The sequence below is a fragment of the Chiloscyllium plagiosum genome, unplaced genomic scaffold (assembly GCF_037043375.1).
Source record: "Chiloscyllium plagiosum isolate Xiang-an unplaced genomic scaffold, Cpla_swu_hap1 HiC_scaffold_3, whole genome shotgun sequence".
NCBI lineage: Eukaryota > Metazoa > Chordata > Chondrichthyes > Orectolobiformes > Hemiscylliidae > Chiloscyllium > Chiloscyllium plagiosum.
This window is the reverse complement of record NW_028270141.1, coordinates 65,379,178-65,393,263: the sequence shown is the minus strand read 5'-3', so window position 1 is coordinate 65,393,263 and position 14,086 is coordinate 65,379,178. Positions and strand designations below refer to the sequence as shown.

General features: G+C 42.3%; 1 protein-coding gene across 2 annotated transcripts in view; it reads left to right on the top strand.

The window, feature by feature from the left end:
- Positions 1 to 14,086, top strand: part of LOC122543870 (chloride intracellular channel protein 5-like) — a 121,635-nt gene that overhangs the window by 59,816 nt on the left and 47,733 nt on the right. The window contains exon 1 of one of the 2 annotated variants that reach the window (XM_043682743.2): positions 1,885 to 2,233. The exons of the other annotated variant lie outside the window; for it this stretch is intronic. Coding sequence (XP_043538678.1) covers positions 2,171 to 2,233 — 63 coding nt within the window. The 5' untranslated portion in view covers positions 1,885 to 2,170. Of the gene's footprint in view, positions 1 to 1,884; positions 2,234 to 14,086 lie in introns of those variants that run through there. 2 annotated transcript variants of the gene reach the window in all.

Sequence of the window (14,086 nt, the reverse complement as noted above, 5' to 3'; positions counted from 1 at the left end):
ACTTGGTATATAATGGGGCCTCAAAGGCTTTTCTAATGTGCTGTGGAATTTTTTAAGCCTGGAGGAGGTGCTGTTGCACACTGAACTTCAGGTTTTTTTACACACCTCTGAAGATTTTGAAATAGGATAGCTGTATTGAGCAGTCCTGAGAAGGGAGTGATGGATTTAACTGAATTTGATTAGCTTGGAATGATAAATTAGTGTTGATCTCAGTTCGTAAGTGATTACCTAAGCTGAGTGCAGTGAACCTCAGATTTCTTTTGGAGCTATCACAATTCCAGTTTAAAAATTGAAGTCCCAAGTGACATATAACTGCCAAGGTGTTAGATAGAGGGATACCAGTATGAATATATATGAATGGTGTTACTCTACCCAGGGGTGTTTTAGGTAATATATCAAACCAGCTTTGTTTCTTTTCAATTTATAAAGGAGTGTTTTACAATTAATGTGATGATATTTTTACTGTGTTTTAAAATCTTTGTATTTGCATTGTAAGTGGATAGTTAGGATTATTTAATTTCATCATTCTTTTTGGAATTTTATTTGTACACAGTATGCAGAAATGTGTGCTTATGGTTCAGCAAGAGATCATTTGTATAAAACCAAACAAATAAAATTATAATCTATCAAGACAGGTTCTATCTGGGATCTGACATGTCCAGTAATATCAGCTGGAATTATGACAGGTTCTGAGCTAGGAATGGTATTCAGGCACCTCAGCTGCAAAGCCACACTGACCATCAATAAACCACTGGTATGGTGCTACTGATCTTCTAACATTTATAGGTGGGAAATTGTGAGCATGTATTCCTGGAAATTTCCAATATTTAAATCATTCAGCAAGGTCTTTTCAATTATGTAAGCTCTCAAAATTAGCTATACGTTAAACTTGCCTCTGTGTCTGTGGTAAAACTGTAATTGATTTTTAAAAAAATGACATGAAGGATTGTTTTAGTACTGCAGCACCAAGCTACAGTCATACAAGATGATTGGATCCAATCTTTGTTTCACTGAGTTGCAAGCTTCAGTCGCTGTTGAGCATCACCACAGTCATGACCACAAATCCTGCTCTGTGGTGTGGGGGAAATCTATGAGAAAAGTCATTTTAATATTGCTGCAAATGCTGCATTATCTGAGGCTGCAGCTGATTTAAATGACAGTACTGCCTGCTTGAAAATTATCTGAAAAAATCTTAGGGGATAAATCTGAGTGTGTGTACAACTCAATGGATAAAATAAGCATTAGGGAGATGAAAATTATTTTGGGTCCATTTACAAGCTCAGACTCAATGTTGCATGAGCAGCATACACCCAAGCACTTCCCTAATGATTGTGAAAAGATTTTTTAAAAATGAATCTCTTGGCATAGGTTAGGTCCTATCTTAATGGATTTCAGGGCAGGATGTCTAAAGCCAGTAGTCCCCATGAACTTATCAGAAGACTAATTTCTGGTCCTACTAATTGCAGCAATGAATTTAGGGAAGAGACTTCCTGTGTGTGATTTCACTGTACTCAGTATAATTATGCATTCTTCCCACCTCCCGTCCATAAAGATTAAACATAAATATGGTGTACTGCTTTTGGCTTTAAAGCTGCAGGTTCAGTTTCACTCAATGAATGGGTGAGGTGATGAATGTCTGCCTATGTTGAATAATCTCGGCACTTTTCAGTGTGCCAGCATGAATTGGATGTTAATCAGTGAGGTGAAAGGAACTGTCTGCCTAATTGGTTGAAAGAAAATAAATAAAAAGAGATTAGTGGTTGCTGACAGATTGGCTCCTCCCTCTACGTGTAACCCAGCCCCTCTCTTACTGCCAAAGACTATTTTTGGCTGCCTTCCTATCTCACTTAGAACATGCACAATTAATAGAAGTAGGCAGAGAGAAGCTCTGCACTGTAAAGAAAAATGAAACCAGAGGTACTTGTTGCTTTCTCTAAAGATCATTACCTGTAGTTGTGTATCGCAACCTGGAATTGTAGCACACTCGTCTTCAATGAAAGTTTTCGTTAGATGGCAGGAAAACGTTGGTGATATTAAGTTTCACCAAATGATATTCATATCTTGATGGAACTGTCCTAGTGCAGACATGAGTGAGTGGTTTCTTATGGATTATTGAAGCTCTGAACTGAAGAACAACAGGGGGAGTCAGAGGATCTAAACCCACTTTGACATGGCTGACTTGGATCCTGCCAATGGATTAGACAAGGACCCTGAAATCGAACTGTTTGTTAAGGTAATGCTGTCTAAGTTAGGCCCTTCATCATGCAAGGCAGAGGGATTTTATTTAGAGTTACAGGTCTGTTCATAGAATGAGCATGAAGACCCTATACAATGATATTTCAAAATGGTGTACTGTCATATTTGTAGTTTAAACACACTGAAGTTTGCAATAAGCTTTTTATGATCACCTGTTTTTGTAATATTTGTACAACAGGTGTGTCCATTGAAACGTTGGTTTGAGCTGCTCACGAGTGACTACTGGAAAAGGTGGTGATGTCATACAGTAAATACTCATCAAAAACAATAATTCCATTTCACAATCAGTTATAAACTTGTAAACACAACAGAACATAATGTATTCTCTCCTAATAAAAGGAATATCCATCAAGCTTCTATCATGTTACATAAATTAGTCTCGTTTATCCTGCTGGCTCAAAATTAAAACTGGGATATTTTCAGTGGCTAAATAACAATGTAGTTCATTATAAGTTTACCCAGTTCTCTCATTTGCTTAATTGGAAAGTAGCATTGCCAAATCAGTAGCCCACTGAGCATAAAGATCCAAAGTTTAATCTCTATTTTTAACTGTTAACAGATCTCCATCAAAGTGAATGAAATAGACCAAATTTTTCTCCATGTTAATTCATTGTGCAGTGGCAAGAGTAAAATCAGCTAGGTAGTAGAGTTCAAAATGTACTGAGACTGCTTGAGACTGTACCTAGACACAGCTTGTATTTATTTTAATCAACCTCTTTGGATTTGTTATAACACAGCTCCAGATCAGAGACTTGAACCAGGATATACTGGTTCAGAGGTAGAGATATTGCCCTGCATTACAACTTGTAAATTTAAAAAAAAATTTCTAATCAACTTGTTTAGAGATGTTGTTACACACCCCTGGAACAGGTGATGCTTGAACTACCACTATACAGGAAGTGCCTCACTCCAGTCACATAAGTGGCATTAAGCTGTTCAGTGGTTTGGTCCCATGTGTTTGACTAATTATGTCCATGAAGAAATATGTAGAAAATGAAACTGCAACACCTCAACAGAGTGATGTCAAACAGTGAATAATAAACAAAAAGTTAATCTGGACTCTTCAGACTAAATCATCTCATTACAGGTGGTAGGGATTGAAATGCAAATTCAGGACTGATGTCAGGAGGCCTTTCTTCAGACAAAGATTTAGCAGTAGAGATCTGGTATCTGGGTAGAGTAGTAGAGGTGCAATTAACCTTTAGAATCAATCCACAACCAGTTAGTAGCAGGCACAGAGGAACTGTAATTCCATGGAATCTGCACCGTCTGAATAAGAGGGGCAAAATACCCAGAAAACGGAAAAAAAATTTAATTCCAATAAGGAGAAAAAACAATCTCTTCATTAGTCTGCCTGAGCTCTATTTGTTGAGATAAATATAACCACGTGTTCAAAGCTGCAACTTCAGACTACATATGAAATAAAAATGTAGCTCTGTAGCTTAGCAATAGGTTGCATAATTCTGTGAGAAGCAAAAGCAAGTTGAATGGACTTGAAAATCTACTTTCTATCTGTGTACCTATTAACTTAGATTTTCCATCCAAGTGACGTCAACCTGAATGAAGTGTCAGGAAAATTTTCAGGGAGCATCCTGCACACCAAGGACAGTACTGTGAGGCAGCACAGTTCAGGGGCAGCACGGCAGCTCAGTGGTTAGCACTGTTGTCTCAGTGTCTGAGGTCCCGGTTTGTTTCCACCCTCCAGTGACTGTGTGGAGTTTGCACATTCTCCCCATATCTGCGGTGGTTTCCTCCAGGGGTTCTGGTTTCCTCCCACAGTCCAAACTTGTGTAGGCTAGGTGGGCCAGCTGTAGGAAATGCAAGGTTACAGGGATAAGGTGGGGGGAGGGGAAGTAGGACTGGGAGAGATGCTCTTCAGATGTTTGGTGTGGACTCGATAGGCTGAATTCTCTGATCAGGGCCAATTAGAAATTTAGCCTATTAGAATTAGAAATAATGCCTACTCTGCATTATTTTAGAAGTCCCTGGCTGCCACATGTCTGTTGAGCGCAAAATCCAGACCCTTGTGTAATTAAAATGGTTGACAGGCATTATGGCAGTGATGTTTGGCCTTTTATTTGTGAAAACCCTTGAAAATGTGAACATTTCAATTGATTCTCTGTGATAAATTCCAGAAGATTGGTTCAGCTACCAAAGCAACAACATAAAGATAATACCAGTTATTGGTTTTTATTAATGGATTTTATTTTTGGGGTGGCATGGTGGCTCAGTCATTAGCACTGCTGCCTCACAATGCCAGGAACCTGGATTTGATTCCAGCCAAGTGTGACTGTCTGTGTAGAGCTTGCACATTTCTCCCTGCATGTGTGTGGGTTTCCTCCCACAGGACAAAGATGTACAGGATAGGTGGATTGGCCATGGAAATACACAATTACAAGGAAAGGGTAGAGGGATGGGTCTGGGTGATCTGCTCTTCAGAGGATGAGTCTGGAATCGATGGGCTGAATGGCCTGTTCCCACTCTGCAGGGATTCTATGATTTATAAAACAACAAATGAAAAAAATGTGAAGACTTGAGGAATTCACTACAAACCCTTTGCACATCCCAAGCGTGCCAACCGGTAAATTCTGGTTTGTTTTTAATGAACCAGATCATTACACTGCACCATGCACAGTTCAGTTTACAAGCAGGTTTTTCCAGGGTCCATCCCTCTTTATATGTTCTTGTGAATAAGTGTAAGCCAACTAGAGTGTGAAATTCTGAAAGCATGTTAAACACTAACGGGTGTGTAGTTTGAGTAAAACTTTCAAATTTGCTGAAGTCCACCCTAAATATGTAAGCCAGATAATAACCAATCATAATACATCTGCACTGCTGAAGGAGGCCACTCGGCCCATTGAGTCTACACCAAAGAGCATCCCATCCAGACTCAGCCCCCTACCATATCCTGTAACCTCACATTTAGCCCATAGAAATAAAAGTTGTTATTGAACTCAGTTAACAATCATTTATTAAATTAAAAAACAAAGAACTGCTGATGCTGGAAGTCAGAAACAAGATCAGAAATTGCTGGAAAAACTCAGGTCTGGCAGCATCTGTTAACTTTTATTTCAAAAATATACTTTATTCATAATCTTTATATACATACACAGTCACTTAAGCAGTTCAGTTCTGCACAGTAGCATATGAAGAAACATAACAAACAATAGAGTTTGACTGTATCCAGCAAACAAGCCCATTTCTTACTTCTACAAGTCTATATTTACATACATTTGAGGTATTGGGAGGGTCCAATAACTGAATGGACCCCGATTTAACTTCAGCAGAAAGATCTTTAGGTGGTGATCTTTCCAACTGCACCTTGGTAGCAGCTACTCCAGACTTAGTGCATCCCTTAGCACATGATCCTGGACTTTGGAATGTGCCAGTCTACAAAATATGTTGAGGTCAACTTTTTTTTTGAAAAGATTGCTTTTGAAGACCGTAAAGTTTTGGGTAGACCAAAGAGTGTCCTTCACTGAGTTGATAGTCCTTACGCAGTTGATGTTTAATTCGGTGTGCGTCCTGGAGAACAGACCTTTATAGAAGAGTCCTGCATCACAAATCTACTCAGGATGAACCTTGACAAAAATTGCACCTCTCTCCAGATTTCCTTTGCAAAGGCACATTCCCGAAGGAGATGTGGAGATGGTGACAGTCTCAAATCACCGCTGCCAACCCCTTCCCCCCTTGATGATGCCAAGAGTCTGGGCATTTGTGAAGGGCCTCACAGGTAGAGCCCTACTTCTCACTATCCAAGCAATGTCTTGGTGCTTGTTGGAAGGTTCTGTTGATGAGGCATTCTGCAAAATGACTAACAGTTTGCTCAGGGAACAACCCGACAGAAACCAGCCTCTCCTTTTTCCCGCAGGGTCTTACGGATACTACGTGCTGACCACTTCCTAATGGACTTGTAGTCAAAGGTGTTTCTCTTTGCAAATTTCTCATGAAGGAGAATGACCAACTGATTAATCAGATTTTGCACCTGAGAGCATTGTATTGCACCAGAACAGCAAATAGCTGATAAGTGGACAGTGGGGATTGCATACCTGATTATCCTTTTGAATGAATGAACTGACTGTCAGATGACTTCCACCTTGGAAGAAAAAATGACAGGGGAGCTGTTTGTTCAGGCAAGTTAAGTGGGGGGAAGCTGTCTGTGCTTCTTCATAAATACACCAGTCAAATGTTGCGCTCTACATTTACTGCTGTGCATCAACAACACAGTTTGATCTATTTAAACAGTGTACATTCCATGTGTGCATATTAGCCCCTCTGGTAACATCTAGGCAGTGTATAATCATGGATGACCTGTTAAAATTCAGAAAATCAGCTTGAGTTTTATCCATTTGGATTATGGAGTTAGCTGGCCTGAGATTAAGAGAAAGCATATCATAATTTGCGCAGCACTAAAGAAAGTCCTTTGCAGTCTGAATCTTGGTAGAGCAACATTGGGAATATGTATGAGAGGTTATGATCTGGCTGTAACACCAATGGAGACCATTCACCATGGCAATGTGTGTTTCAGCATGTCCAAGGCACTTGGAATGCCATAATAATAAAGAGTGCTTGAACTGTATATACAACATGTACACCTAAGTAGATTCTCAGTGTCAGTTCAAATAAAAAGGCCTTCCTATAATATTATTGTAACAAGTAAACACCAGTTCAAATCACAAAGTGGGACATGCACAGAAAGAAAACATAGGTGCCCATTGAATAAAAGCATATCACAACTCTCTTGCTTGGTGGCATTTGCTTTGCAACCTTCGCTCACAATGTTGGTAGAGAAAGTGAGGTCTGCAGATGCTGGAGATCAGAGCTGAAAATGTGTTGCTGGAAAAGCGCAGCAGGTCAGGCAGCATCCAGGGAACAGGAGAATCGAAGTTTCGGGCATAAGCCCTTCTTCAGGAATGAGGAAAGTTTGTCCAGCAGGCTAAGATAAAAGGTAGGGAGGAGGGACTTGGGGGAGGGGTGTTGGAAATGCGATAGGTGGAAAGAGATCAAGGTGAGGGTGATAGGTCAGACTGGAGTGGGGGCGGAGAGGTCAAGAAGAAGATTGCAGGTTAGGAAGGCGGTGCTGAGTTCGATGGATTTGACTGAGACAAGGTGGGGGGAGGGGAAATGAGGAAACTGGTGAAATCTGAGTTCATCCCTTGTGGTTGGAGGGTTCCTAGGCGGAAGATGAGGCGCTCTTCCTCCAACCGTCGTGTTGTGGTCTGACGATGGAGGAGTCCAAAGACCTGCATATCCTTGGTGGAGTGGGAGGGGGAGTTGAAGTGTTGAGCCACAGGGTGGTTGGGTTGGTTGGTCCGGGTGTCCCAGAGGTGTTCTCTGAAACGCTCCGCAAGTAGGCGGCCTGTCTCCCCAATATAGAGGAGGCCACATCGGGTGCAGAGGATGCAATAGATGATGTGTGTGGAGGTGCAGGTGAATCTGTGCCGGATATGGAAGTTTCCTTTGGGGCCTTGGAGGGAGGTGTGGGCGCAAGTCTTGCACCTCCTGCAGTTGCAGGGGAAGGTGCCGGGAATGGAGGTTGGGTTGGTGGGGGATGTGGATCTGACGAGGGAGTCACAGAGGGAGTGGTCTTTACGGAATGCTGATAGGGGAGGGGAGGGAAATATATCCTTGGTGGTGGGGCCAAAAGTGGCCTAACCAACATTCTGTACAGCTGCAATATGACCTCCCAACTCCTATACTCAATAATCTGACCAATAAAGGAAAGCATACCAAATGCCTTCTTCACTATCCTATCTCCCTGAGACTCCATGTTCAAGGAACTATGAACCTGCACTCCAAGGTCTCTTTGTTCTTCAACATTCCCCAGAACCTTACCATTAAGTGTATAAGTTCTCCTCAGACTTATCTTTCCAAAATGCAGCACCTCACATTTATCTAAATTAAACTCCATCTGCCACTACTCAGCCCATTGATCCATCTGATCAAGATCCCGTTGTACTCTGCAGTAACCTCTTCATTGTCCACTACACCACCAATTTTGGTGTCATCTGCAAACTTAGTATTCTCAAAAGATTATTAACTATGCCTTTTATATGTGTACCTTGCCTTTAAGGACTACAGGTGCTGTGTAAGTATAATGTTGTGATTCTCCCTCGCAGTAGGCCTGCAAATTGCATGCTGTGATACCAGTTCATTTGATGTAATGTCCATTTCATAACTTGTAATATGTTTTACTGTAATGAATAAGCTATCCTATGGAGTTGATCAATCCTTGACAAGCAATTGACTATTAGATCATTATTATTAATATGACAGTACTCTGAACTAAACAATTATTTGAGCTATGCATGGTCAGCTTGTGTTTTAGCAATGGCAGTATGGTGTGCTATGGTCACTTTATTAGATCTTGCATTGCGTAGGTTCACATTGTCAAGAATAATAATTTGAGTACCACAGGCACTATTGGGTCGGTGTCTCTGCTTTTAGTACATGGTCATGGATACTCCATATTTATCCAAATTCAGTGTTTCATCCAGTTTGTTTATAGAGTTAATTGGCCCAAGAATAACAGAAAGCACATTATAGTTAAATTGAGCAGGAGATTAGTACATTACACTGAGCAATTAATTTTTGAAATAAAACTTTTTTAAAAAATTGAACTAATGTTTAGTAAAGTCGAAATTAATTTATTTCCTAGGTCCCATGTAGAATTTGAGCAATGTATTTATAAAGAGGTTGCTGCAGTTGGTGTTGTCCACTAGCATTTGTCTAAATATAGCTTAAACCTATAAATATCACCCTTGCAATGAAACTAAAGACATGGGTTGGCTGAAATATTTTCCTGTGTTAGTGTGAATCATGTGTTGATCACGAAGAAAGTTATTCCCTTTTCAAAACTGTTGAAGTATCTATATTCTAAAGCTCCATTTGCATTAATCTAAAATTGTTGCTGATTCAAAGTGTGGGTACTAGTAGTGTTCAGTTTGTCCTTTCTACCTGGCATAAAAAAAAGTTGCTTGTGCGTCCAGTTTCACTGAAATAATGACTATATCAGATACAAAAGAACAAACATAAAACTTAATTGACAATCCTTTCTTCAGACTAACCTCTGTGATTCTGGGCTATATAAAGTTGAGCATTTACTTCCACAATTTGTTTCTAAACTAAGTGTGAAAATAATTCACTGCAAAACACAACAGCAGTGCCAGGAAGGCTATGCCAAAATGTAGGAAATACTGTACTTTTACGATGCAGGGTTACTCACTTCAATACAAGATGAAATAGAGACTGAATTAGCTTCACAGTTCAAGATTCTGAAGGTATGTAGCAATCTTCATTGGCATACGGCTGTCAGTGACAATAGAATCTGCAAGGGTGGATGAAACTCCAGTTAGTAACTTGAAACATCAGTGTTTGGATCAAATGTCAATAGTGAAGAGAAAATGCATTGGAGTAGATTCAGTTCTGAATTTTCACTGCCATTTTGAACGTCATAGATATAATGAGTGAAATAGTTTTTTTAAAAATTTCTCCTAAGTTTTTTTGATGCATAACATTTTGTCACAGATTTTCCTTCCTGCATGTCTTCCTTGTCTTGGCAGAGTTGAGAGATAGCTAGAAACCTTATGATACTGTATCAGCTGACACCCAATAGCAGGGAACTTTCCAGAAGGTTTGCTTCACATGGTCCAAATATATATCAGTAATGCTACTCACTAATGGCATGATGCTGAGATTAGATTAGATTACTTACAGTGTGGAAACAGGCCCTTCAGCCCAACAAGTCCACACCGACCCGCCGAAGCGCAACCCACCCATACCCCTACATTTACCCCTTTAACCCAACACTACGGGCAATTTAGCATGGCCAATTCACCTGACCCGCACATCTTTGGACTGTGGGAGGAAACCGGAGCACCTGGAGGAAACCCACGCAGACACGGGGAGAATGTGCAAACTCCACACAGTCAGTCGCCTGAGTCGGGAATTGAACCCGGGTCTCAGGCGCTGTGAGGCAGCAGTGCTAACCACTGTGCCACCGTGCCGCCCACACTGTGGAGCTGAGATGGAGATAGAGATGAGCTGAGTGTATCAGTCACTGTAGTTTATCAGTAATGTTTCTGAAAACAACTTTGCAAATATACCTGGTGACGTAAGCAAGGAAAGCTGGTCATTTTAAAAAAGTGTTCAACCACCTTCTATTTAAGAAACACTAAGCTCAATCATGATTTGCTGTGGTTAGAAGTAAAATGTTGAAATATTTAAACATGTTGGTGTGACAGCTAATCATTACCAATGTCAGCAGCAATGTTCTCTTTCATAGTCAGAACTATGTCAATGATGACAGAGACAGAAAATCAAGGTAATGAAAGTTAAATGTGAGATTGTACAATAACAAGGAATCCAACTGAGAAGGAAACAGTAAGGGCTGCAGATGCTTGAAGTCAGAGTCGATAGACGTGAAGCTGCAAGATCACAACAAGTCAAGCAGCATCCAAGGGGCTGGACAGTCAATATTTTGACCTGAAGCCTTTCTCCAGAACTTTGGGAGGGGGGGGGGGGGGAGGGAGGGGGAGGAGGGAACCCAGAAGTATATAGAGGGAGGGGGAGTTGTGCTGGGGAAGGTAGACCAGATGGTGATAGGTAGATGCAGGTAGGGGGTCATTGCAATTGGTCAGTGGGAAGAGTAGAGCGGATAGGTGAATAGGAATATGGACAGGTTAGGATAGGTCAGGATGTCGATGAGGAGGGGTGGGACTAGGGCTGGGGAGGAGGGACTTTGAAGTCAATTTTGAGGCCATGGAGCTATAAGCTTCCTAGGTGAAACATAAGGTGTTGTTCCTCCAGTTTTCTTTTGGCCTCACTTTGACAGTGGAGGGGGCCAAAGATGGTCCTGTCGCTGGGGACATTAAAGTGAATGCCTGTCAGAGGGTCAGGTTGGTTGATGCATGCAGAGCATAGATGGTCCGCAAACCGGTTCCCAAGGCAGCATTTGGACTCCCTGATATAGCGGAGACCTCATCGGATGCAACGGATGCAATAGATGAGGTTGGATGATGTACAGATGAATCTGTCATATCTGGAAGGATTGTTTAGGGCCTTGGACATAGATGTGCGGGCAGGTGTTGCACCTCTTGCAGTTGCAGAGAAAGGTACTGGGTGTGGTGGAGAAGTTGATGGGGATTGTAGAGTTAACCAGGGAGTCATGGCATGATTGGTCCCTGGAGAAAGCAGACAGGAGTGGGGAAGGAAATATCTTTTCGGTGATGGGGTCTGATTGTAGATATGGAAATGTCGGAGGATGATGCATTGGATTCGGATGTTGGTGGGGTGGTATGTGAGGACTAAGGGGACTGTATCCTTGTTGGGGGGGAGGCAGTTTGAGGGCAGAGGTGCGGGAAATAGAGGAGATGCAGTTGAGGGCATGTTAATTACCAAGGAGCAGAAAATATGGTAGCGAGTTTTGAGAAGATTTCTAGCTCAGGTTGAGATTCTGGATGTAGGTTTGCTCGCTGAGCTGGAAGGCTCATTTTCAGATGTTTCGTCACCATACTAGGTAACATCATCTTTGAGCCTCCGGTTGAAGCATTGCTGATTTCTATTTATATGTTTGGGTTTCATTGGGTTGGTGATGTCATTTCCTGTTCTTTTTCTCAGGGGTTGGTAAATCAGATCCAAGTTAATATGTTTTAGATTAGATTAGATTTTTAGATTAGATTACAGTGTGGAAACAGGCCCTTCGGCCCAACAAGTCCACACCGACCCGCCGAAGCGAAACCCACCCATACCCCTACCCCTACCCCTACATTTACCCCTTACCTAACACTACAGGCAATTTAGTATGGCCAATTCACCTGACCCTGCACATCTTTGGATGGTGGGAGGAAACCGGAGCACCCGGAGGAAACCCACGCAGACACGGGGAGAACATGCAAACTCCACACAGTCAGTCGCCTGAGGCGGGAATTGAACCCGGGTCTCTGGCACTGTGAGGCAGCAGTGCTAACCACTGCTAACCACTGTGCCACCGTGCCGCCCACTCTGTTTGATAGAGTTCTGATTTCTTTGGATAGAGTTCCCTTAGTCCTCACATACCATGGCACTAACCTCCAATCCAACGCATCATCCTCCGTGATTTCCACCTCCTACAACCAGACCCCACCACTAAAATGATACTGCCTTCCCCATCCCTGTCTGATTTCTGCAGGGACCATTCACTCTGTGACTCCCTCATCAATTCTACACTCCCCACCAACTTCTCCACCACACCCAGTACCTTTCCCTGCAACCGCAAGAGATGCAACACCTCCCCCCACACCTCTCCTCTCACCTCTGTCCAAGGCCACAAACAATTCCTTCCAGTTCTGACAGAGATTAACCTGTACGTCATCCAACCTCATCTGTTGCATCTGTTGCTCCTGATGCGGCCTCCTCTATATTGGGGAGACCAAACGCAGTCATGCGAACCAGTTTGTGGAGCATCTGTGCTCTGCACACATTAACCAACCCAACCCTCCAATTGCCAATTACTTTAATTCCCCTTCTCATTCCCCTAGCAACATGACCATCCTTGGCCTCCTCCACTGTCAAAGAGAGCCTAATGGAAACTGATGAACAACACTTTTTATATTCCACCTGGGAAGTTGGTAGCCCAATGGCCTCAAAATCGACTTCACCAGCTTCAAAGTCCCACCTCCCCCAGCCTTATCCCATGTCTAGTCCCACCCCTCCTCATTGCCAACCCGACCTGTCCATCTTCCTACCCACCTATCCGCTCCACCTTTCCTACTGACCAATCACAATAATCTCCCCTACCTGCATCCACCCATCATCATCCCACCTCTCCTTCCCCCAGGCCCACCCCCATCCCTCTATATACTTCTGGGCTCCCTCCTCCTCCCTAGTCCTGATGAAAGGGTTTGACCCGAAATGTTGACTTTCCTGCTCCTTGGATGCTGTGCTCTTCTAGCTTCACATTTATCGATCCTGCTGTGAAGCCCTGTTTTTCAGTATTGTCAATTCAGTTAAGGTTTCAAGGTATTTGTTTGAGAACAAGGTTGGCTATTTTAATGGGAAATTTAGCAAGTTTGGTTGTCTAACTTAGATCCAGTGCATCAAAAAACAGGGGTGGAGTAAGAAATATCTTTTGGTGGTGGGGTCTGATTGTCGGTGGCAGAAATGTCGGAGGATGATGCATTGGATTCAGAAGTTGGTGCTGTGGTATGTGAGGTCTAAGGGACTCTATTCTTGTTGTTGGGAGGAGGAGGTTTGAAGGCAGAAGTGCAGGAGATGGCGAAGATGAGGGATTCCTTAGTTACTGTGGAAGGGAAACGACAGACCCTAAAGTAGGAGAATATCTGGGAGTGCTTGTGTTTCAAAGTATAGTTCTAGTGACAAAATATGCTTATTGTTTTTATTTGTTGCTTGGATGTTAGTGTCACTGGCTAGGCCAATATTTAGCCAATTTTTATTCCCATCCCTAATTGCTCTTGAAAAGGTGATGGTGAGTTGTCTTCTTAAACGCTGCCCTTGAAGCAGGGGCATCTAGAGACAGGCAAGAAATTCTGGTCAACTATCGATGCCCACATTCCAAGAGTGAACAAAAAATGTCCTTGTGGTGTTGGTACACCCACAGTGTTACTTGGAAGGGGGTTTACAACCTTTACCCTCTAACAGTGAAGGCACAGCAATTATAGTTAAGAATTAGGGTGGTATTTGTTTGGAGAGGTACTTCTCATTGATGGTACTGTTGCATCTGTTGTGTTTTTCCTCCTAGATGGGAGAGGTCACATGCTTGGAAGGTGCTGCCTGGTAGCTTGGTGAGGTACTGCGGTGCATCTTAAAGATATTGCCACTATATAGGTGGTGA